This window comes from Oncorhynchus clarkii, chromosome 32 (assembly GCF_045791955.1).
Source record: "Oncorhynchus clarkii lewisi isolate Uvic-CL-2024 chromosome 32, UVic_Ocla_1.0, whole genome shotgun sequence".
Taxonomy (NCBI): Eukaryota; Metazoa; Chordata; class Actinopteri; order Salmoniformes; family Salmonidae; genus Oncorhynchus; species Oncorhynchus clarkii.
The window spans coordinates 3,097,357-3,123,455 of NC_092178.1; the positions used below are offsets into that span (position 1 = coordinate 3,097,357).

The 26,099-nt window shown below is 45.9% G+C and overlaps 1 protein-coding gene across 1 annotated transcript in view; it reads right to left on the reverse strand.

Annotated features, from left to right (window-relative positions):
• LOC139391626 (CUB and Sushi multiple domains 2) overlaps positions 1-26,099 on the reverse strand; it is a 772,990-nt gene that overhangs the window by 84,750 nt on the left and 662,141 nt on the right. The window contains exons 49-51 of the mRNA XM_071139005.1: positions 25,291-25,437; positions 20,981-21,169; positions 907-1,092 (exon numbers count right to left, since the gene is read on the reverse strand). Coding sequence (XP_070995106.1) covers positions 907-1,092; positions 20,981-21,169; positions 25,291-25,437 — 522 coding nt within the window. The remainder of the gene's footprint in view (positions 1-906; positions 1,093-20,980; positions 21,170-25,290; positions 25,438-26,099) is intronic.

Sequence of the window (26,099 nt, forward strand, 5' to 3'; positions counted from 1 at the left end):
ATATAAAGCAGGCAGACCGGCATCAAGGCATTCAGTTACTGTTCCATTGAACATTAGTTAAACTAAGCGAATTTGAGCGTCGTATGACGGGGCGGCAGGTAGCCAAGTGGTTAGAGCGTTGGACTAGTAACCGAAAAGGATCAAGCAAGATCAATTCCCTGAGCTGACAAGGTAAAAATCTGTTGTTCTGCCCCTGAACAAGGCAGTTAACCCACTGTTCCTAGACTGTCATTGAAAATAAGAATTAGTTCTTAACTGACTTGCCTCGTTAAATAAAGGTAAAAAAAAATTATCATAGGTGCCAGGTGAGCCGGTTCCAGTATCTCAGAAATGTCTGCTCTCCTGTGCTTTTCACACATGACTGTGTCTAGGGTTTACAGAGAATGGTGTGACAAAAAACTGCTCGTTGATAAGAGTGGTCGAAGGAGAATGGCATGGAACTGTGCAAGTTTACAGGTTGGGCCACAAAACAGGAAAATAACGGCGCAGTACAACAGTGGTGTGCAGAACACCATCTCAGAGAGGACAACTAGTCGGTCCTTGTCACGGATATTGCAGCAGACGACCACACTGGGTTCCAGTCCTATCAGCTTAAACCAAGAAGGAGCGGCTCCAGTGGGCAACACTGAGGACTGAAAAAAACATTGACTGGTCCAACAAAATCCCGCTTCCTGTTGCGTCACGCTGATGGCAGAGTTAGGATTTGAAGTAAGCAGCATGAGTCCATGGCCCCCATCCTGCCTGGTGTCAAAACGTTACAGGCTGGTGGCGGTGATGGAATGTTTTCCTGGTCCCTTGATAGCAAATTGAGCAATTGTAGAATCTATGCCCCAAAGAATTCAGGCTGTTCCGACTGCAATAAACAAAGTATAGGTATGTCAACTCCAACCAATGAGGATTACTCACGTATGCAGCGGGGTGTGGCCTCATTGGAGCTCCACCTCCCAGACTCCTGACAGACGACTGACACGGCCAGGGGGTTGGCCAATCTGAAACCGGGGTTGCACTGGTACATGGCCCTGGCACCAAGAGTGAAGTCCTGCCCGACAATACTACCGTTTACTGGAGGTATAGGCATCCCACAGGCCATCACTGAAAAAGAGAGGGAGGGAGGGGGGTAAAGGGGGAGGGAGAGAGAGAAAGAGAGAGAGAGATGAAGAGCGGGAGAGGGAAAGAGAAAGAGAGAGAGAGAGAGAGAGAGAGAGAGAGAGAGAGAGAGAGAGAGAGAGAAAGAGATGAAGAGAGAAAACAACATTACAAAATTGAAAACGGAGCTCTGGTAGATATGAATTTAACTAAGATGGAATAAGGGATTATTTCACCTTCAGATAAAGAACCGGCAGTGACAAAGCACATGACATAAACACTACAAGGGAGGCTTTAGAACAACCATCTCTGTATGCATAGAGCTTCTCTCACAACATGCCCCTGGTACAAATGCTCTCACTCTCACAAGCATTATCGTGGCATAAACATTAGTTTGCCCCCCCCCCCCCCCCCCCCCTCACCCCTCCCCCCGTCTGCGCTCGGGTAAACATAACCTGTCTGCATCTCAAACGCCACCCTATTCCCTACCAGAGCCCTGGTCAAAGCGTACTAAGTAAGGGAATAGGGTGGCCTTTGTGACTCTGTCAGTGGAGAGCTACGTAATTCAGACTACAGAACACACCTGCAGTTGACTTTAGAAGCACACAATGGCCGCCCCGCTGTTACCAATTTCCACATTCACTGCTGTTGTTGATACAGCACCACCGCAACTGTTGACACAGTTGGCCACCGGAGTAGGGCTGTGGGACAACTGAAACCCTTAGTTTTGCTGCGGGAAAGCGTACATAGGAAAACGTCATGGGAAATAACTGCGGTTTTTACAAGGGGTTGTTTTGAGAGGAATAGAATGTTGCAGAGAGGGGCTTTAAAAGAGCAGCTGGGATTTCAGGGGGAAAGATTTCAAATGTTTCCATCTCTACATGATTTCCTGGTGTCTTACAGCATCTTTATTCTATCGACCAATCAAATCTTTCATCGACCAATAAAATCTTACATCGACCAATCAAATCTTCCATCGACCAATCAAATCGTCCATCAACCAATCAAATCTTCCATCAACCAATCAAATCTTCCATCGACCAATCAAATCTTCCATAGACCAATCAAATCTTCCATCGACCAATCAAATCTTCCATCGACCAATCAAATCTTCCTTCGACCAATAAAATCTTCCATCGACCAATCAAATCTTCCATCGACCAATCAAATCTTCCTTCGACCAATAAAATCTTCAATCAACCAATCAAATCTTCCATCAAACAATCTGTGTGACCTACCCTTAATGTGTGATATACTTTTCAGAATTAAAGCTTAAAATTAACTCTATAAACCTTTTCATAGATAACAATCATCATGTTATTCATTTCGTCCCCGTCAAGGAACACATTGTCACTTAATCCAGAAAGTCAATTAGTAAATGTTTACATTTTTAATGTATCTATTTGGCTAAAGAAAGACTTCTCTGTGACAAAAAGTTTACTTGACCTCTTCAGTTAAGTCATGGTCACCAACTCCCTGTTTACAATTCAACCCACAACACCCACACCACCCACACTACCATCAATACATTAGAGGACCCCCACACCACATTAGAGGACCCCCACACCACCATCAATACATTAGAGGACCCCCACACCACCATCAATACATTAGAGGACCCCCACACCACCATCAATACATTAGAGGACCCCACACTACCATCAATACATTAGAGGACCCCCACACCACCATCAATACATTAGAGGACCCCCACACCACCATCAACACATTAGAGGACCCCCACACCACCATCAACACTTTAGAGGATCCCCAAACCACCATCAATACATTACAGGACCCCCACACCACCATCAATACATTAGAGGATCCCCACACCACCATCAATACATTAGAGGACCCCCACACCACCATTAATACATTAGAGGACCCCACACCACCATTAATACATTAGAGGACCCCCACACCACCATTAATACATTAGAGGAACCCCACACCACCATCAACACTTTAGAGGATCCCCAAACCACCATCAATACATTAGAGGACCCCCACACCACCCACACCACCATCAATACATTAGAGGACCCCCACACCACCATCAATACATTAGAGGACCCCACACTACCCACACCACCATCAATACATTAGAGGACCCCCACACCACCATCAATATATTAGAGGACCCCCACACCACCATCAATACATTAGAGTACCCCCACACCACCATCAATACATTAGAGGATCCCCACACCACCATCAATACATTAGAGGATCCCCACACCACCATCAATACATTAGAGGACCCCCATACCACCATCAATACATTAGAGGATCCCCACACCATCATCAATACATTAGAGGACCCCCATACCACCATAACCACATTAGAGGACCCTCACACCACCATCACCACATTAGAGGACCCCCACACCACCATCAATACATTAGAGGAACCCCACACCACCATCAATACATTAGAGGACCCCACACCACCATCAATACATTAGAGGACCCCACACCACCATCAATACATTAGAGGAACCCCACACCACCATCAACACTTTAGAGGATCCCCACACCACCATCAATACATTAGAGGATCCCCACACCACCATCAATACATTAGAGGACCCCCACACCACCATCAATACATTAGAGGACCCCACACCACCCACAACACCATCAATACATTAGAGGACCCCACACCACCATCAACACATTAGAGGATCCCACACCACCATCAATACATTAGAGGACACCACCATCAATACATTAGAGGACACCACCATCAATACATTAGAGGACCCCACACCACCCACACCACCATCAATACATTAGAGGACCCCACACCACCATCAACACATTAGAGGACACCACCATCAATACATTAGAGGATCCCCACACCACCATCAACACATTAGAGGATCCCCAAACCACCATCAATACATTAGAGCACCCCCACACCACCATCAACACATTAGAGGACCCCACACCACCATCAATACATTAGAGTACCCCCACACCACCATCAATACATTAGAGCACCCCCACACCACCATCAACACATTAGAGGATCCCCACACCACAATCAATACATTAGAGTACCCCCACACCACCATCAATACATTAGAGGACCCCCACACCGCCATCAACACATTAGAGGACCCCACACCACCATCAATACATTAGAGGACCCACACACCACCATCAATACATTAGAGGACCCCCACACCACCATCAATACATTAGAGGACCCCACACCACCATCAACACATTAGAGGACCCCCACACCACCATCAATACATTAGAGGACCCCCACACCACCATCAATACATTAGAGGACCCCACACCACCATCAACACTTTAGAGGACCCCCACACCACCATCAATACATTAGAGGACCCCCACACCACCATCAATACATTAGAGGACCCCCACACCACCATCAATACATTAGAGGACCCCCACACCACACACACCACCATCAACACATTAGAGGACCCCCAAACCACCATCAATACATTAGAGGATCCCCACACCATCATCAATACATTAGAGGACCCCCAAACCACCATCAACACATTAGAGGACCCCCACACCACCATCAACACATTAGAGGACCTCTACACCACCATCAATACATTAGAGGACCCCCACACAACCCACACCACCATCAACACATTAGAGGACCCCCACACCACCATCAATACATTAGAGGACCCCCACACCACCATCAATACATTAGAGGACCCCCACACCACCATCAACACATTAGAGGACCCCACACCACCCACACAACCATCAATACATTAGAGGACAGCCACACCACCATCAATACATTAGAGTACCCCCACACCACCATCAATACATTAGAGGACCCCCACACCACCATCAATACATTAGAGGACCCCCACACCACCATCACAACATTAGAGGACCCCACACCACCATCAATACATTAGAGGACCCCCACACCACCATTAATACATTATAGGACCCCCACACCACCATCAATACATTAGAGGACCCCCACACCACCATCAATACATTAGAGGATCCCCACACCACCATCAATACATTAGAAGATCCCCACACCACCATCAATACATTAGAGGACCCCCACACCACCATCAATACATTAGAGGATCCCCACACCACCATCAATACATTAGAGGATCCCCACACCACCATCAACACATTAGAGGATCCTCACACCACCATCAATACATTAGAGGACCCCCACACCACCATCAACACATTAGAGGACCCCCACACCACCCACACCACCATCAAGACATTAGAGGATCCCGACACCACCATCAACACATTAGAGGACCCCCACACCACCATCACCACATTAGAGGACCCCCACACCACCCACACCACCATCAATACATTAGAGGACCCCCACACCACCATCAATACATTAGAGGACCCCCACACCACCCACACCACCATCAATACATTAGAGGATCCCCACACCACCATCAACACATTAGAGGACCCCCACACCACCATCAACACATTAGAGGATCCCCACACCACCATCAACACATTAGAGGACCCCCACACCACCATCAACACTTTAGAGGATCCCCAAACCACCCACACCACCATCAATACATTAGAGGACCCCCACACCACAATCACCACATTAGAGGACCCCCACACCACCATCAATACATTAGAGGACCCCCACACCACCATCAATACATTAGAGGACCCCACACCACCATCAATACATTAGAGGACCCCCACACCACCATCAACACATTAGAGGACCCCCACACCACCCACACCACCATCAATACATTAGAGGACCCCCACACCACCATCAATACATTAGAGGACCCCCACACCACCATCAACACATTAGAGGACCCCCACACCACCCACACCACCATCAATACATTAGAGGACCCCCACACCACCCACACCACCATCAATACATTAGAGGATCCCCACACCACCATCAATACATTAGAGGACCCCCACACCACCATCAATACATTAGAGGACCCCCACACCACCATCGACACATTAGAGGACCCCACACCACCATCAATACATTAGAGGACCCCCACACCACCATCAACACATTAGAGGATCCCCACACCACCATCAATACATTAGAGGACCCCCACACCACCATCAATACATTAGAGGACCCCCACACCACCATTAATACATTATAGGACCCCCACACCACCATCAATACATTAGAGGACCCCCACACCACCCACACCACCATCAATACATTAGAGGACCCCCACACCACCCACACCACCATCAATACATTAGAGGATCCCACACCACCATCAATACATTAGAGGACCCCCACACCACCATCAACACATTAGAGGACCCCACACCACCATCAACACATTAGAGGACCCCACACCACCATCAATACATTAGAGGACCCCCACACCACCATCAATACATTAGAGAACCCCCACACCACCATCAATACATTAGAGGACCCCCACACCACCATCAATACATTAGAGGACCCACACACCACCATCAATACATTAGAGGACCCCCACACCACCATCAATACATTAGGGGATCCCTCAACCACCCACACCACCATCAATACATTAGAGGACCCCCACACCACCATCAACACATTAGGGGATCCCTACACCACCCACACCACCATCAATACATTAGAGGATCCCCACACCACCATCAATACATTAGAGGACCCCACACCACCATCAACACATTAGAGGACCCCCACACCACCATCAATACATTAGAGGACCCCCACACCACCATCAACACATTAGGGGATCCCTACACCACCCACACCACCATCAATACATTAGAGGACCCCCACACCACCATCAATACATTAGAGGACCCCACACCACCATCAATACAGTAGAGGACCCCCACACCACCATCAATACATTAGAGGACCCCACACCACCATCAATACATTAGAGGACCCCCACACCACCATCAATACATTAGAGGACCCCACACCACCATCAATACATTAGAGGATCCCCACACCACCATCAATACATTAGAGGACCCCCACACCACCATCAATACATTAGAGGACCCCCACACCACCATCAATACATTAGAGGACCCTCACACCACCCACACCATTATCAACACATTAGAAGCCTTGACATGAATATTTCTATAAAACAGAATGAGAGATTTTGAAAGTGTACCGGAAAGTAATCTACAGCGACAACAATAAGTTCACAAACCCATTGGAAAGACCTGGATTCCTGCATAAACTGGTCATCAAATTTGATCTGATCTTCATCTAAGTCACAACAATAGACACACACAGTCTGCTTAAACTAATAACACACAAACAATTATACGTGTCCATGTCTTTATTGAACACACTGTGTCAACATTCACAGTGCAGGGTGGGAAAAGTATGTGAACCCTTGGATTTAATAACTGGTTGACCTTCCTTTGGCAGCAATAACCTCAACCAAACGTTTTCTGTAGTCAGGAGGAATTTTGGGCCATTCCTCTTTACAAAACTGTTTCAGTTCAGCAATATTCTTGGGATGTCTGGTGTTAACTGCTCTCTTGAGGTCATGCCACAGCATCTCAATCGGGTTGAGGTCAGGACTCTGACTGGGCCACTCCAGAGTGGGTATTTTCATCCGTTGAAGCCATTCGGTTGTTGGTTTACTTCTGTGTTTTGGGTCGTTGTCCTGTTGCAAAAACCCAACTTCTGCTGAGCTTCAATTGGAGGACAGATAGCCTGACATTCTCCTGCTAAATGTCTTGATAAACCTTGGAATTCATTTTTCCGTCAATGATAGCAAGCTGTCCAGGCCCTGAGGCACCAAAGCAGCTTAAAACCATGATGCTCCCTCCACCGTACTTTACAGTGGGGATGATGTTTAGATGATGGTGTGAAGTGCATTTTTCTCTCCACACAGTGTTGTGTTCCTTCCTTCCAATCAACTCAACTTTAGTTTCATCTGTCCACAGAATATTTTGCCAGTAGTGCTGTGGAACATCCAGATTCTCTTTTGCGAACTTCACATGTGCAGCAATCTTTTTTTTGGACAGCAGTGGCTTCTTCCGTGGTGTCTTCCCATGAACACCATTCTTGTTTAGTGTTTTACGTATCGTAGACTTGTCAACAGAGATGTTAGCGTGTTCCAGAGATTTCTGTAAGTCTTTAGCTGACACTCTAGGATTCTTCTTAACCTCATTGAGCATTCTGCGCTGTGCTCTTGCTGTCATCTTTGCAGGACGGCCACTCATAGGGAGAGTAGCAACAGTGCTGAACTTTCTCCATTTATAGACAATTTGTCTTACTGTGGACTGATGAACATCCAGGCTTTTAGAGATACTTTTGTAACCCTTTCCAGCTTTATGCAAGTCCACAAATCTTAATCTTGGGTCTTCTGAGATCTCTTTTTGTTTCGAGGCGTGGTTCACATCAGGCAATGCTTCTTGTGAATAGCAAACTCACATTTTGTGAGTGTTTTTTATTGGGCAGGGCAGCTCTACCCAACACTCTAATCTAGTCTCATTGATTGGACTCCGGGATAGTTGACTCCTGACTCCAATTAGCCTAAGGGTTCAAATACTTTTTCCAATATACACTTTGAATGTTTAATGATGTATTCAATAGAAACAAGAAAAATACAATAAATGTTGTTATTAGTTTAAGCAGACTGTGTTTGTCTATTGTTGTGACTTAGATGAAGATCAGATCAAATTTGGTGACCAATATATGCAGAAATCCAGATAATTCCAAACGGTTCACATAATTTTTCTTGCCACTGTACATGGGGGGGGGGGGGGGGGGGGGGGAATTCCAACCAGCTAATATAATGTAATTTCCTTTAAATGCACTTCTCTCTACCAATATTCTGACCTTTCAACATAAGCATGAGAACACCTTTGTATTCACCTGCTATACATTTGGGGTTGAGAGAGAATACATTTGTCTACAGATACGCTGTATTCTAACCCTGATTCCACCACCTTTATACACGAGGAAACCACGAATAAGGCCTAGCCAACATGTCGGTTCCAAGCGGAAAATGCATCTACTTTATTTTTCTTGGTAGAAATAACACCATTCTCCATACACTGTCAATTACAACTTGATCAGAGCTTTTGATCAGAGCTATCGATCAGAGCTATCGATCAGAGCTATCGATCAGAGCTATCGATCAGAGCTATTGATAAGGGCTGGGTAAATTAGTGATATGTTATGAGATGTGAAATATACAAAGGACACATGTTTTAGACCTAATTTACCTTATGATCGCTGGAGGCAAACGTGAAATGAGTCATAAGGCAGCAAACTGAAGCATGTCACCTTTGATAGTGTCAAGTTGATGAAATACTGTGCAATCATGCAGAATTTAAGTTGTACAGACTTTTAACTTTAAAACGTCTTAATTATAGACTAGCCGGACTTTCTCTGTCTCCTTTTTCTATCGCGTTAAATATGAACCACTATCAGTATGGACAGTCAGAATAATAACCACACATATTCAACTGTACATTTTTATATATATTTTTTAACCTTTATTTAACTTGGCAAGTCAGTTAAGAACAAATTATTATTTACAATGACGGCCTACCCCGGCCAAACACTAACACAGACGACGCTGGTCCAATTGTGCGCCACCCCATGGGACTCCCAATCACGGCCGGTTGTGATACAGACTAGAATCGAACCAGGGTCTGTGGTGACGCCTCTAGCACTGAGATGCAGTACCTTAGACCACTGAACCAGGGTCTGTAGTGACGCCTCTAGCACTGAGATGCAGTGCCTGAGACCACTGAACCAGGGACTGTAGTGACGCCTCTAGCACTGAGATGCAGTGCCTTAGACCACTGAACCAGGGTCTGTGGTGACGCCTCTAGCACTGAGATGCAGTGCCTTAAACCGCTGAACCAGGGTCTGTGGTGACGCCTCTAGCACTGAGATGCAGTGTCTTAGACCTCTGAACCAGGGTCTGTAGTGACGCCTCTAGCACTGAGATGCAGTGCCTTAGACCGCTGAACCAGGGTCTGTAGTGACGCCTCTAGCACTGAGATGCAGTGCCTTAGACCGCTGAACCAGGGTCTGTGGTGACGCCTCTAGCACTGAGATGCAGTGCCTTAGACCGCTGAACCAGGGTCTGTGGTGACGCCTCTAGCACTGAGATGCAGTGCCTTAGACCGCTGAACCAGGGTCTGTAGTGACGCCTCTAGCACTGAGATGCAGTGCCTTAGACCGCTGAACCAGGGTCTGTAGTGACGCCTCTAGCACTGAGATGCAGTGTCTTAGACCGCTGAACCAGGGTCTGTAGTGACGCCTCTCGCACTGAGATGCAGTGCCTTAGACCGCTGAACCAGGGTCTGTGGTGATGCACTGAGATGCAGTGTCTTAGACCTCTGAACTAGGGTCTGTAGTGACGCACTGAGATGCAGTGTCTTAGACCTCTGAACTAGGGTCTGTAGTGACGCCTCTAGCACTGAGATGCAGTGTCTTAGACCGCTGCACCATCGGGAGCCCAATGTACTGTTAGTTCCCTTCAGATGGTATAGCCTAGATTATCATTCCATTTAATTACATTGTTTAGTTTACCTTAATTTGCCTCCTCTGTAAATGCCGTCACGGCCGTGTGGTTGTTGCTGAGGATCACTAGTAACAGGTGATAATACAAAACAGATATGTAGGATAATTACATTGTTATGGAGCGAAGTGCAGACCGAGCCGTAGCAGGTTAGACCTGATGCATGGCGCAATACTTGACATCACACAGTCCCATGGTCAGTGCAGGTAATAGACGAGGGTATAGCCTACTATTTTACACTATTCTCCCTGATATAATTCTATATACACTAATCGTCCAACATTAGAACAGTAAGCAGTATCGACGCACCAAGTCTGGAACCAACAGGACCCTGAACAGCTTCTACCCTCATCAGAATGATCCATATTTAAAGGGAACAGCTTCTACCCCCATCAGAATGATCCATATTTAAAGGGAAGTGCTTCTACCTCCCCATCAGAATGATCCATATTTAAAGGGAAGTGCTTCTACCCCCCATCAGAATGATCCATATTTAAAGGGAAGTGCTTCTACCCCCCCATCAGAATGATCCATATTTAAAGGGAAGTGCTTCTACCTCCCCATCAGAATGATCCATATTTAAAGGGAAGTGCTTCTACCCCCCATCAGAATGATCCATATTTAAAGGGAAGTGCTTCTACCCCCCCATCAGAATGATCCATATTTAAAGGGAAGTGCTTCTACCCCCCCATCAGAATGATCCATATTTAAAGGGAAGTGCTTCTACCCCCCATCAGAATGATCCATATTTAAAGGGAAGTGCTTCTACCTCCCCATCAGAATGATCCATATTTAAAAGGAAGTGCTTCTACCCCCCCATCAGAATGATCCATATTTAAAGGGAAGTGCTTCTACCCCCCATCAGAATGATCCATATTTAAAGGGAAGTGCTTCTACCTCCCCATCAGAATGATCCATATTTAAAAGGAAGTGCTTCTACCCCCCCATCAGAATGATCCATATTTAAAGGGAAGTGCTTCTACCCCCCATCAGAATGATCCATATTTAAAGGGAAGTGCTTCTACCCCCCATCAGAATGATCCATATTTAAAGGGAAGTGCTTCTACCTCCCCATCAGAATGATCCATATTTAAAGGGAAGGTGTCTGTTCTTACCGCAACATGGTCCCTTCCGTGTTTGTTTTTTTTCTTCTTTTGCAGTGTTTTAAAGTTGCGATTCACCTCAACCAACTAGGTTTTGAGCGTTATTAAATCGTACAGCTAATAAATCGCAGGTCGCAGTTGTAAAATGAGAACTGGTTCTCAACTGGCCTACCTGGTTAGAAAAAAATAAATAATAATAACAATGATAATAATAATGATAATAATAATAATGATAATGATAATAATAATAATGATAATAATAATAATAATAATAATAATGATAATGATAATGATAATAATAATAATAATAATAATAATAATGATAATAATGATAATAATGATAATAATAATAATGATAATAATAATAATAATAATAATAATAATAATAATGATAATAATGATAATAATAATGATAATAATGATAATAATAATAATGATAATAATAATAATAATAATGATAATAATAATAATAATAATAATAATAATAATAATAATGAGGCAAATAGCAGTACTTTGACTGTTAGTTCTAACAAGCTGTCGACCTAACAGTCATTGGGTACAGCGATCCACAACCGCAGATATCATACACAAGGGCTGTCCTGCTTAATCTCCCTTTGCTGCACGTCTACACTGGAACACCACCATCAATACAACATGTTCCCAATAAAAGGCATCTAAACCCAAGGAAGCCTGGCAGAAGAGGAGGACTTTTAAAAATAAACCAACCCTTCAGAAAACCTCTTCCATCTATTATGCATGGACATGTAGAAAGGACTGAGGAGTTACGGGCTTGTACCCTGGTCTGATCTGATCTGTCTGAGACCTGGGACCTGGGACCTGGGACCTGGGACCTGGGACCTGAGACCTGGGACCTGGGACCTGGGACCTGAGACCTGGGACCTGGGACCTGGGACCTGAGACCTGAGACCTGGGACCTGAGACCTGGGACCTGAGACCTGGGACCTGGGACCTGAGACCTGGGACCTGGGACCTGAGACCTGGGACCTGGGACCTGAGACCTGGGACCTGGGACCTGAGACCTGGGACCTGAGACCTGGGACCTGAGACCTGGGACCTGGGACCTGGGACCTGGGACCTGAGACCTGGGACCTGGGACCTGGGACCTGAGACCTGGGACCTGAGACCTGAGACCTGGGACCTGGGACCTGGAATCTGGGACCTGGGACCTGAGACCTGGGACCTGAGACCTGAGACCTGGGACCTGGGACCTGAGACCTGGGACCTGGGACCTGGGACCTGGGACCTGGGACCTGAGACCTGAGACCTGAGACCTGGGACCTGGGACCTGGGATCTGAGGGACCTGGGACCTGAGACCTGAGACCTGGGACCTGAGACCTGAGACCTGAGACCTGGGACCTGGGACCTGGGATCTGAGACCTGGGACCTGAGACCTGAGACCTGGGACCTGGGACCTGGGACCTGGGACCTGAGACCTGAGACCTGAGACCTGAGACCTGAGACCTGGGACCTGGGACCTGAGACCTGGGACCTGGGACCTGGGACCTGGGACCTGGGACCTGGGACCTGGGACCTGGGACCTGGGACCTGGGACCTGGGACCTGAGACCTGAGACCTGGGACCTGGGACCTGGGACCTGGGACCTGGGACCTGGGACCTGGGACCTGGGACCTGGGACCTGGGACCTGAGACCTGAGACCTGAGACCTGAGACCTGAGACCTGACCTGGGACCTGGGACCTGGGACCTGGGACCTGGGACCTGAGACCTGAGACCTGGGACCTGGGACCTGGGACCTGGGACCTGGGACCTGGGACCTGGGACCTGGGACCTGAGACCTGAGACCTGGGACCTGGGACCTGAGACCTGGGACCTGGGACCTGGGACCTGGGACCTGAGACCTGGGACCTGAGACCTGAGACCTGGGACCTGGGACCTGGGACCTGGGACCTGAGACCTGAGACCTGGGACCTGAGACCTGGGACCTGGGACCTGAGACCTGGAATCTGGGACCTGGGACCTGAGACCTGGGACCTGAGACCTGAGACCTGGAATCTGGGACCTGGGACCTGAGACCTGGGACCTGGGACCTGGGACCTGAGACCTGAGACCTGAGACCTGAGACCTGGGATCTGGGACCTGAGACCTGAGACCTGGGACCTGGGACCTGGGACCTGAGACCTGAGACCTGGAACCTGGGACCTGAGACCTGGGACCTGAGACCTGAGACCTGAGACCTGGGATCTGAGACCTGGGACCTGGGACCTGGGACCTGGGACCTGGGATCTGAGACCTGGGACCTGGGACCTGGGACCTGAGACCTGAGACCTGAGACCTGAGACCTGGGATCTGAGACCTGGGACCTGGGACCTGGGACCTGGGACCTGAGACCTGAGACCTGAGACCTGAGACCTGAGACCTGGAATCTGGGACCTGGGACCTGGGACCTGAGACCTGAGACCTGAGACCTGGGATCTGGGACCTGGGACCTGGGACCTGGGACCTGGGACCTGAGACCTGAGACCTTGGACCTGGGACCTGGGACCTGGGACCTGAGCTTACAGAACAGGATCCCTCCTCCGCTGTGTAGCTGGATGGCTACACAATCGTTAGAATGGACCGAAACATCAACTCTGGTAAGAGAAAAGACGGTGGAATTTGTGCATTCATCAACGAGAAATATTGCAGTCCTGCCCACATTAAAACTAAGCACAAGGTCTGTACTAAAGATATTGAACTTCTTGCTCTAAAGCTTAGGGCCGTACCACCTGCCATGAGAAATAAATCAGGTTGACTATTTATTGTCTACATAGCCCCCTCCATTCACACCCGAATAGCTGCCGACTTGATTCATGACCTTGTATCCCAGGCGGAAAACAGAGTCACCTGAAGCATAAACAGCTAATCATGGGAGACTTTAACATGTGCAATCTACCTGAACATTTACCATCACATCAGCAATATGTTACACTCCTGAAGAGACAGAAGACCACCAGGACTGTTTTGAATCCACTGACTGGGCGGCCCTGACGACGGCCCTGACGACAGCCCTGACGACGGCCCTGACGACGGCCTGCGCCGATGACCTGGAAGTTGCAACAGAGAATGTTTTTTCTTTCAACCTCAATATCTTACAAATGTTCTATAAATCCGACCTGCAGAGTGTGTTGTCCTTTGCTCTGAAATGAGTGTTTGTGAACATGCGAGTGCAAGACCAAGTCAAGCTTCAGCGCTCGACTAAGACGGCGGGAAGGATAATTGCTATAGATCGAGTACTGTACACCAAACTCATCCTTCTACATCTTTAAAGCATTTTACAAGACAGACTCAAAACTGAGTCACAGCAGCAGCCGGGCAAGAGGGAAGACTTCTTCAAAAGAAAATGAAAACAGACGGATATGGGGACTGTTTTATACCATCAGCCATTAGGCTGTAGAATGGATAGTCTGATGATCCCTCCAATATACAGCATACTGCACATTCACTTTCAATGTGTAGCAAAAGCACTTCTAGTTAATTATATTGTGTAGTTTCTGTGTTTTCATGTTTTGTGTACTGTCTTATTAGGCACATGACCAAATGAATTTCCCACTGGTGGGATAATAGATCTGAATCTGAGATAATCTGGGTATCTTTTGGTTTAACTATCTGGATTGACCCTTGTCACCTCTAACTCTGTTGACTCATTACATGTGCTGCTGCTACCGTTTATAATCTATCCTGTTGACGAGTCACTTTACCCCCGTCACGTATACTCCCTCTCCGGCCTCTAGGTGATCAGGCTGCTGATTATCCCGCACACCTGTCACCATCGTCTTGCGCACCTGAGCCTCATGACACTCACCTGGACTCCATCATCTCCTTGATTATCTTCTCTATATCTGCCACTCCCCTTGGTTCTTTCCTCATATGTTATTGACTCTGTTTTCATGTCGGTGTGTTGTTTGTGTTTCGTGTTCATTGTTTATTTAAAAAAAAAATTAAACACTCCCTGAACTTTCTTCCTGACTTTCAGCGCACTCGTTACAACCCCGTTACAACCCCGGTACAACCCCCGTTACAACCCCGGTTACAACCCCAGTACAACCCCGGTACAACCCCGGTACAACCCCCGTTCCAACCCCGTTCCAACCCCTGTTCCAACCCCGCTACAACCCCCGTTACAACCCCCGTTACAACCCCGGTACAACCCCGGTACAACCCCGTTACAACCACTACCCCTATTAGTACATATCTACCTCAATTACCTCGTACCCCTGCTCATTGACTCGTTACAACCCCTACCTCAATGACCTCGTACCCCTGCTCATTGATTCGTTACAACCCCTACCTCAATGACCTCGTACCCCTGCTCATTGACTCGTTACAACCCCTACCTCAATGACCTCGTACCCCTGCTCATTGACTCGTTACAACCCCTACCTCAATGACCTCGTACCCCTGCTCATTGACTCGTTACAACCCCTACCTCAATGACCTCGTACCCCTGCTCATTGGTACTGGTACTGCGTGTACATAGCCACGTTATCGATACTCATTGTGGATTTATTCTTTGTGTTATTATGTTCATATTATTTCCCTTTTTCTCTCTGAATTGTCGGGAAACTTCAATGTTAGTTTACATCTGTTGTTTTGTATTTGATGGGTTACATTTTCAGAACTAATTAAACCACTTTTTTCATTTTCTTTAGTGCGTAAAGGCTCCCCAAAACCTGTTTTTTATGATTCAGAATTCCAAAACCTAGGTCATCTACAAGATTAGAGTATTTTCTTCATCGACCAATTGGTGCTGAAACAGAGAAGAATATGTACACTACTGTTCAAGAGTTTGGGGTCACTTGACCTGGTTATTTTAAGAAAAGCACATTTCTGGTCCATTAAAATTACATAAAATTAATCAGAAATACAGTGTAGACATTGTTAATGTTGTAAATGACTATTGTAGCTGGAAACAGCAGAATGTTTAAGGGAATATCTACATAGGGGTACAGAGGCCCATTATCAGCAACTATCTCTTCTGTGTTCCAATGGCATGTTGTGTTAGCTAATCCAAATGTATCATTTTAAAACGCTAATTGATCATTAGAAAACCCTTTTGCAATTATGTTAGCACCACTGAAAACTGTTCTGATTAAATAAGAAATACACTTGGCCTACTTTAGACTAGTTGAGTATCTGGAGCATCAGCATTTGTGGGTTCAAAACGACAAGAAATAAATAGCTTCCTTCTGAAATTCGTCAGTCTATTCTTGTTCTGGGAAATGAAGACTATTCCATGCAAGAAATTGCCAAGAAACTGAAGATCTCGTACATCGCTGTGTACTACTCCCTTCACAGATCAGCGCAAACGAGCTCTAACCAGAATAGAAAGAGTGGGAGGCCCCGGTGCACAACAGAGCAAGAAGAAAAGTACATTAGAGAAACAAGACAACTCACAAGTCCTCAACTGGCAGCTTCATTAAATAGTACCCGTGACCAGTGTCTGTTTTTTTCCCCATCTTAATATATATATATTTTTGGCAAGTCTGAGATATGGCTTTTTTTTTTGCAACTCTGCCTAGAAGGATAACATCCCGGAGTCGCCTCTTCACTGTTGATGTTGAGACTGGACAGAGGAACTCTGCCTAGAAGGATAACATCCCGGAGTCGCCTCTTCACTGTTGATGTTGAGACTGGACAGAGGAACTCTGCCTAGAAGGATAACATCCCGGAGTCGCCTATTCACTGTTGATGTTGAGACTGGACAGAGGAACTCTGCCTAGAAGGATAACATCCCGGAGTCGCCTCTTCACTGTTGACGTTGAGACTGGTGTTTTGCGGATGGCTTAAGATGAATGTACTGGAAAAAAAATGTTTGAATTAAATTTACTCACACCTGCAGAGTTACGCAACTGTCACCGATCCCTCCGTAACTTTCATTACGCACAGCTGGTCCCTATTCCCAGAGTAACTGTATAAAGAGATTAGTAACTGGATAAGCCCTTGGTTCACCATTGTATTGTTGATTATTGGTACTATGTACGTTGGTGCCTGTGAGTCCCTGTGCTTTGTGTTTTGGCTTTCGTACCGCTGTGGATTGCGCAGATGATTACGGGTCTCATCCCGTGTGTAAATCATTGTGCGCTTGTGTTATTTATTTGAGGTAATCCTCGTTCTTTTGTTTGGGTTTGTATACGTGTTTGTTCAGTGTTCTTCCCCTTGCCTTTACATGGTAAACGCTGTAGTTTGAGGTATAGAAATAATAAGCACTATTACGCATTCCGACGCCTGTCTCCCGATCTTTATACAGCGACTGAATAAGGTAAATACTCTTAATGTGTGAGTAGGAAAGGCATTTCCTAAGTCTGAATCGGCACCAATCTGAATAGATAAAAGAAAAGAACACTGTAGAATCATTCAGGTCAGGTCAATTCAGTATTTATGTAAACTCAGCAAAAAAATAAACATCATCTCACTGTCAACTGCGTTTATTTTCAGCAAACTTAACATGTGTATGTATTTGTATCAACATAACAAGATTCAACAACTGAGACATAAACTGAACAAGTTCCACAGACATGTGACTAACAGAAATTGAATAATGTGTCAATGAACAAAGGGGGGGTGGTCAAAATCAAAAGTAACAGTCAGTATCTGGTGTGGCCACCAGCTGCATTAAGTACTGCAGTGCATCTCCCCATGGACTGCACCAGATTTGCAAGTTTTTGCTGTGAGATGTTACCACCAAGGCACCTGCAAGGCACCTGCAAGTTCCCGGACATTTCCGGGAGGAATGGCCTTAGCCCTCACCCTCCGATCCAACAGGTCCCAGACGTGCTCAATGGGATTGAGATCCGGGCTCTTGGCTAACCATGGCAGAACACTGACATTCCTGTCTTGCAGGAAATCACGCACACAACGAGCAGTACGACATATTTTTACCTTGTCTGCTCGGGGATTCGATCTTGCAACCTTTCGGTTACAAGTCCAACACTCAAACCACTAGGCTATCTGTCGCCCCAATGCTTCATTGAACAAGCATGCGAAACAGTTTTTAAACCCTTTTACAATGACGATCTGTGATTTTTTTTAAACTAATTATCATTGAAAGACCTGAAAAAAGGGCTGTTTCTTTTTTTGCTGAGTTTATGTCTGAAGCCCCAATCCAGTCTAGGCAGCTTGTTGAAGTGGCTTCCATTTCTTCCTTTGAATCAGCCACTGAGTTTGTCCTATTTTGGCCAATTAAGTGCTAAGTGGTAGAGGTAAAAACTTGTAGGCACAGAAGCCTCAAAGAAACTGAGTAGACCATCACTTCCATCGAAATAGTTGTATTCATTAAATATGCAGTGCATTCAGAAAGTATTCAGACCTCTTGACTTTTTCCACATTTTTTTTACTTTACAGACTTATTATAAAATGTATTAAATAGTTTTGTTTCCTCAACAATCTACACACAATACCCCAATAATGACAAAGGAAAAACAGGTTTATAGACAATTTTGCAAATTTCTATATAAAGAAAATATTTGACATTTACGTAAGTATTCAGACCCTTTACTCTGTACTTTGTTGAAGTCCCTTTGGCAGCGATTACAGCCTCGAGTCGTATTGGGTATGACGCTACAAGCTTGGCACACCTGTTTTTTGAGGTGTTTCTCCCATTGTACTCTACACATCCTCTCAAGCTCTTGTCAGGTTGGATAGGGAGCGTCGCTGCACAGCTATTTTCAAGGTCTCTCCAGAGATATTCAATTGGGTTCAAGTCTGGGCTGTGGCGCGGCCACTCAAGGACATTCAGAGACTTGTCCTGAAGCCACTCCTGTGTTGTCTTGGCTGTGTGCTTAGGGTTGTTGTCCTGTTGGAGGGTGAACCTTCGTCCCAGTCTGAGGTCCTGAGTGCTCTGGAGCAGGTTTTCCTCAAGGATCTCTCTGTACTTTGCTCCATTCATCTTTCCCTTGATACCATCGCTCAATCCTTCCGCTGAAAAACATCCCAACGGGATGGTGCCAGGTTTCCTCCAGACGTGATGCTGCCACCACTATGCTTCACTGTAGGGATGGTGCCAGGTTTCCTCCAAACGTGACGCTTGGCATTCAGACCAAATAGTTCAATCTTTGTTTCATCAGACTGAGTTTCATCAGACTGAGTAGAATCTTGTTTCTCATGGTCTGAGAGTCCTTTAGGTGCCTTTTGTAAAACTCCAAGTGGGCTGCAATGTGCCTTTTACTGAGTAGTGGCTTCTGTCTGGCTACTCTAACATAAAGGCCTGACTTCTGGAGTGCTGCATAAATGGTTGTCCTTCTGGAAGGTTCTCCCATCTCAAAGGAGGAACTCTAGACCTCTGTCAGAGTGACCATCGGGTTCTTGGTCATCTCCCCGATGGTTGTCCTTCTGGAAGGTTCTCCCATCTTCACAGAGGAACTATAGAGTTATGTCGTTGACCATCAGTTTGGCCGGACGGCCAGCTCTGGGAAGAGTCTTTGTGTTTCCAAACTTCTTCAATTTAAGAATGATGGAGGCCACTGTGTTCTTGGGGACCTTCGATGCTGCAGAAATGTTTTGGTACCCTTCCCCACATGTGTGCCTCGACACAATCCTGTCTCGGAGCTCTACGGACAATTCCTTCGACCTCATGGATTGGTTTTTGCTCTACCATGCACTGTCAACTGTGGGACCTTATATAGACAGGTGTGTTATATAAACAGGTGTGTTATATAGACAGGTGTGAGCCTTTCCAGATCGTGTCCAATCAATTGAATTTACCACAGGTGGACTACAATCAAGTTGTAGAAACATCTCAAGGATGATCAATGGAAACAGGATGCACCTGAACTCAATGTTGAGTCTCATAGCAAAGAGTCTGAATATTTACAGTGGGGAGAACAAGTATTTGATACACCGGCGATTTTGCAGGTTTTCCTACTTACAAAGCATGTAGAGGTCTGTAATTCTTATCATCAATGATCAAATACTTATGTCATGGCAATAAAATGCAAATTAATTACTTAAAAATCATACAATGTGATTTTCTGGATTTTTATTTCAGATTCCGTCTCTCACAGTTGAAGTGTACCTATGATTAAAAATTACAGACCTCTACATGCTTTGTAAGTAGGAAAACCTGCAAAATCGGCAGTGTATCAAATACTTGTTCTCCCCACTCTTCATGTCCTTACCTTGGCAGAGCGGTACGGGGGCGTTCCATGTTTAGATCCCCTGTGGTTCATATCCTGACCTTGGCAGAGCGGTACGGGGGCGTTCCATGTTTAGATCCCCTGTGGTTTATATCCTTACCTTGGCAGAGCGGTACGGGGGCGTTCCATATATAAATCCCCTGGGGGGTGCGGGTGCAGGTGGCACTGCTTTGGCCAATCAGACGAAAGCCCTGGTCACAGCTGAAGCGCAGGGTACTGCCTAGCTTGGTGCCTGTCTGACTGTGGACTGTTCCATTGAGAGGGTTGCTAGGTGGGCTGCAGTATGCCGCTGTGGATAAACAAACAACCGCATTTAATGAAAACAAAACAACAACAACAACATTGAAATATTTGAACTAAATCTGAAAAGTTTCCACAGTTTGCTAGCTGGGCTGCAATACGCTGCTGTGAATAAACATATTATGTTTAAATGTCTGAAAAGTCTGATAAGTTTCAAAAGTTGGTGAAAACATTGTTAATATAAGAGAAGGTTGGGGGGGCTGTCATGTGATATTGTGAATAAACAAGAATAGTTGGTCGAAACAGTGATAAAATACTGTACAACGACAGTGATAATATACTGTACAACCACAGTGATAATATACTGTACAACGACAGAGACAACATACTAAACGACAGTGATAATATACTGTACAACGACAGAGATAATATACTGTACAACCACAGTGATAATATACTGTACAACGACAGAGATAATATACTGTACAACGACAGTGATAATATACTGTACAACAACAGTGATAATATACTGTTCAACGACAGAGATAATATACTGTACAACGACAGAGCTAATATACTGTACAACCACAGTGATAATATACTGTACAACGACAGTGATAATATACTGTTCAACGACAGAGATAATATACTGTACAACCACAGAGATAATATACTGTACAACGACAGTGATAATATACTGTACAACGACAGAGACAATATACTAAACGACAGTGATAATATACTGTACAACGACAGTGATAATATACAGTGATAATATACTGTTCAACGACAGAAATAATATACTTTACAACGAAAGTGATAATATACAGTGATTATATACTGTACAACGACAGAGATAATATACTGTACAACAACAGTGATAATATACTGTACAGCGACAGTGATAATATACAGTGATAATATACTGTACAACGACAGAGATAATATACTGTACAACAACATATATAATATACTGTACAACAACAGTATTCTACCTGAACATTTAAACAGTATTCTACCTGAGCATTTAAACAGTATTCTAACTGAGCATTTAAACAGTATTCTACCTGAGCATTTAAACAGTATTCTACCTGAGCATTTAAACAGTATTCTACCTGAGCATTTAAACAGTATTCTAACTGAGAAATATTTCTTTGCCCCAACTTAGCAAGCAGTTGTTTATCTACAGATAGTTATACGTACTATCTGTAGAGAACCTACAGATGGAAAAACTGGAATATCTAAATTAGGTGTGTTTTCAAAAACAACAAAACAAGGGAGAGAGAGACACAGAGACGTCTCAGTGTGCTGCAAAACAGAAATGGATGCTAGACTGAGGCCAGAGATCATAACATATCTAAATACACAATATAAAAACATCCTATATCGGTTTTTGGTAGCCAGCTAAATATACAACTATAACAATCCCATTCTGAGTGATGCAACACGTCTGGGGTTGAGTTTCTCTCGGACTACATGGGGATCTGAAATATAGACTGCTGGACGGACACACACACACACACACACACACACACACAGCAGTAGAGCAGCTACGTCAGAGGAGAAGGAATTTGAGATTATACCCATTGGAATGATAACGTGTGGCGTGAAGTGTGGCATTGAGCGCAGGGGAGATTAGCGAGGAAGTGGACCACGAACACAGAGAAGCGTATCATTCATTATGGCTAATCTCAATGACTACATTGCTATAAATATCTCCATAAAAATGCTAATTCTGGACCCGAAACGCTGTATCCCATCCAACGCAACGAACAGACAATTCAGATTCCCCTACGGTATAAAAAGTTATGGCCGTTCGTTGTTAACCGAGTGATGTATATGCAGTTTATGGGCCGCTGTAGCTCTCTCTCTCAAACAAATTGTTTCACAGAGGCAGAACATTTTAAAACTTTTTTTTTGTATTGGTGGGGAATAGGTGCTAGATAAGGGAACCCCATAATGGGGATTTAACACTGTAAAACACCAGATCATATTCAATAGGTGTTAGATAAGGGAAACAAAGTAGCCGGGGGACAGTGCATTGTGATTTTGGCTCAGGCCCAGGGTTGCATCCCAAATAGCACCGTATTCCCTACATGGTGCTCTGGGCAGCATCCCAAAAAGCACTGTGTTCCCTACATGGTGCTCTGGGCAGCATCCCAAATAGCACTGTGTTCCCTACATGGTGCTCTGGGCAGCATCCCAAATAGCACTGTGTTCCCTACATGGTGCTCTGGGCAGCATCCCAAATAGCACTGTGTTCCCTACATGGTGCTCTGGGCAGCATCCCAAATAGCACTGTGTTCCCTACATGGTGCTCTGGGCAGCATCCCAAAAAGCACTGTGTTCCCTACATGGTGCTCTGGGCAGCATCCCAAAAAGCACTGTGTTCCCTACATGGTGCTCTGGGCAGCATCCCAAATAGCACTGTGTTCCCTACATGGTGCTCTGGGCAGCATCCCAAATAGCACTGTGTTCCCTACATGGTGCTCTGGGCAGCATCCCAAATAGCACCCTATTCCCTAATTTGGAACAGAAGTGTACTATGTAGGGAATAGGGTGCAAAACAGGGAGAGAAGGAAGGAAGAAAGGGAACAGAAAAAAGAGATAGAAAGAAAAGAAGGGGAGCGAGGGAACGAGGGAACGAGGGAGCGAGGGAACGAGGGAACGAGGGAGCGAGGGAGCGAGGGAGCAAGGGAGCAAGGGAGCGAGGGAGCGAGGGAGCAAGGGAGCGAGGAAGCAGGTGTGTTCCTACAGCTGGTGATGGAGGAGATGACAAAGGGCCATGGAGATAAAATATGGATTGATAAAGAAAACAGTACAAAACGTAGAATCTGTTCTCGCCATCTGTCTGGTTCCCACTGAGGTATTCATACAGAAGGCAACTCCATATTGATGAAGCCAACCAACCTAAGAGAGCTACTGTCTGCAAACTAACTCAACCAACCTGTGAGGAGATGCCTGCCACTAACTCAACCAACCTATGAGCTGCTGTCTGCAACTAACTCAACCAACCTGTGAGGAGATGCCTGCCACTAACTCAGCCAACCTGTGAGGAGATGCCTGCCACTAACTCAGCCAACCTGTGAGGAGATGCCTGCCATTAACTCAACCAACCTGAGAGGAGATGCCTGCCATTAACTCAACCAACCTGAGAGGAGATGCCTGCCATTAACTCAACCAACCTGAGAGGAGATGCCTGCCATTAACTCAACCAACCTGTGAGGAGATGCCTGCCATTAACTCAACCAACCTGAGAGGAGATGCCTGCCACTAACTCAGCCAACCTGAGAGGAGATGCCTGCTACTAACTCAACCAACCTGTGAGGAGATGCCTGCCACTAACTCAGCCAACCTGTGAGGAGATGCCTGCCATTAACCCAACCAACCTGAGAGGAGATGCCTGCCACTAACTCAGCCAACCTGAGAGGAGATGCCTGCCACTAACTCAGCCAACCTGAGAGGAGATGCCTGCCACTAACTCAGCCAACCTGTGAGGAGATGCCTGCCATTAACTCAGCCAACCTGAGAGGAGATGCCTGCCACTAACTCAGCCAACCTGTGAGGAGATGTCTGCCACTAACTCAGCCAACCTGTGAGGAGATGCCTGCCACTAACTCAACCAACCTGTGAGGAGATGCCTGCCATTAACTCAACCAACCTGTGAGGAGATGCCTGCCACTAACTCAGCCAACCTGAGAGGAGATGCCTGCCACTAACTCAGCCAACCTGTGAGGAGATGCCTGCCACTAACTCAGCCAACCTGTGAGGAGATCTCCCCTACATAGTGCACTACCTTTGATGGTGGGAGTGAAAGAACAACATCCGGCCGGGGAGAGGGAACGAGGCAGGGAGGACTCTGGCGAGAGAGGGAGGGAGGGATGGCGGTACAGATGCAAGAAGGACTGTGGTGAGAGAGGGAGAACGATGGAGGGGTGATTAGTCAATCTGCCTGAGGAGTGTTGATACGTAACAGAGGGAGCGCTTTAAATATTGATACGGCGATAACTCATCCAACGTAATGCAGTTGTCCTTATATCAACACATCCTTCATCTTTAGGAGGGAAAGAGAACAGAATAACAACTCACGTAGGGTTTAAACATGAGACCACCTGTTAGAGACACACACACACACACACACACACACACACACACTCTTCATGGACTCACCTGAGTATCGTATGCGGAAGCCTTTGTGGCTGGTGGTGTGGTCGAAGGACCAGTGGAGGTAGACCTTGTTGTTAGAGCTGGTGATGCTGAGAGGAGATGAGTAGTTTCCACTCAGAGTGACAAGGAGAGGACTCTGTCTGGACGGACCTGTATAGATAGATAAGAGAGAGAGAGACTTGGACTTATTGTCTTACTTTAAATGTGACATCCTCCATTCACTACCCCCCCCCCCCCCCCCCCATAATGACGCATCACATACCATCACTCCACTAATCACAGTTCACAACAACATAGTACTTTACAATACACACTGCATCATCACATTACAACCCTACATCTAACCCTTCCTCCAACAACCCTGGGTTCATATGACATAATGAACCTCTTACAACCCTGGGTTTAAATGACATAATGAACCTCTAACAACCCTGGGTTCATATGACACCTCATAAACATTGATGGTGTGACTCTTTTTCATGGTCCTTTCGAGCCGATGGGGTCAATAACTGTTTAGACATGATCAGTAGTGATATCCTGATCAGCTCGACCAGTTGGGGGAGGATTCAAATGCCTTGAGGTGTTTAGCATGTGGTTTCACGTCTACACATGCTAGTTCTAGTGGTCTGTCATGTTAGCAGGAGCTGTCAACTCCTAAATCAAAAGAAGCTCTTTCTATTGAGGCTTTGCCAATGTACTCGTCCGTGTAGTTTGGTCCCATGCTGCTATGGCAGAGATAGCAGCTGGGAAGTGAGAAACAGATTCCCATCCAAGAATCCAACGATCCACACTCTGTTTGGCAGCCCACGAGG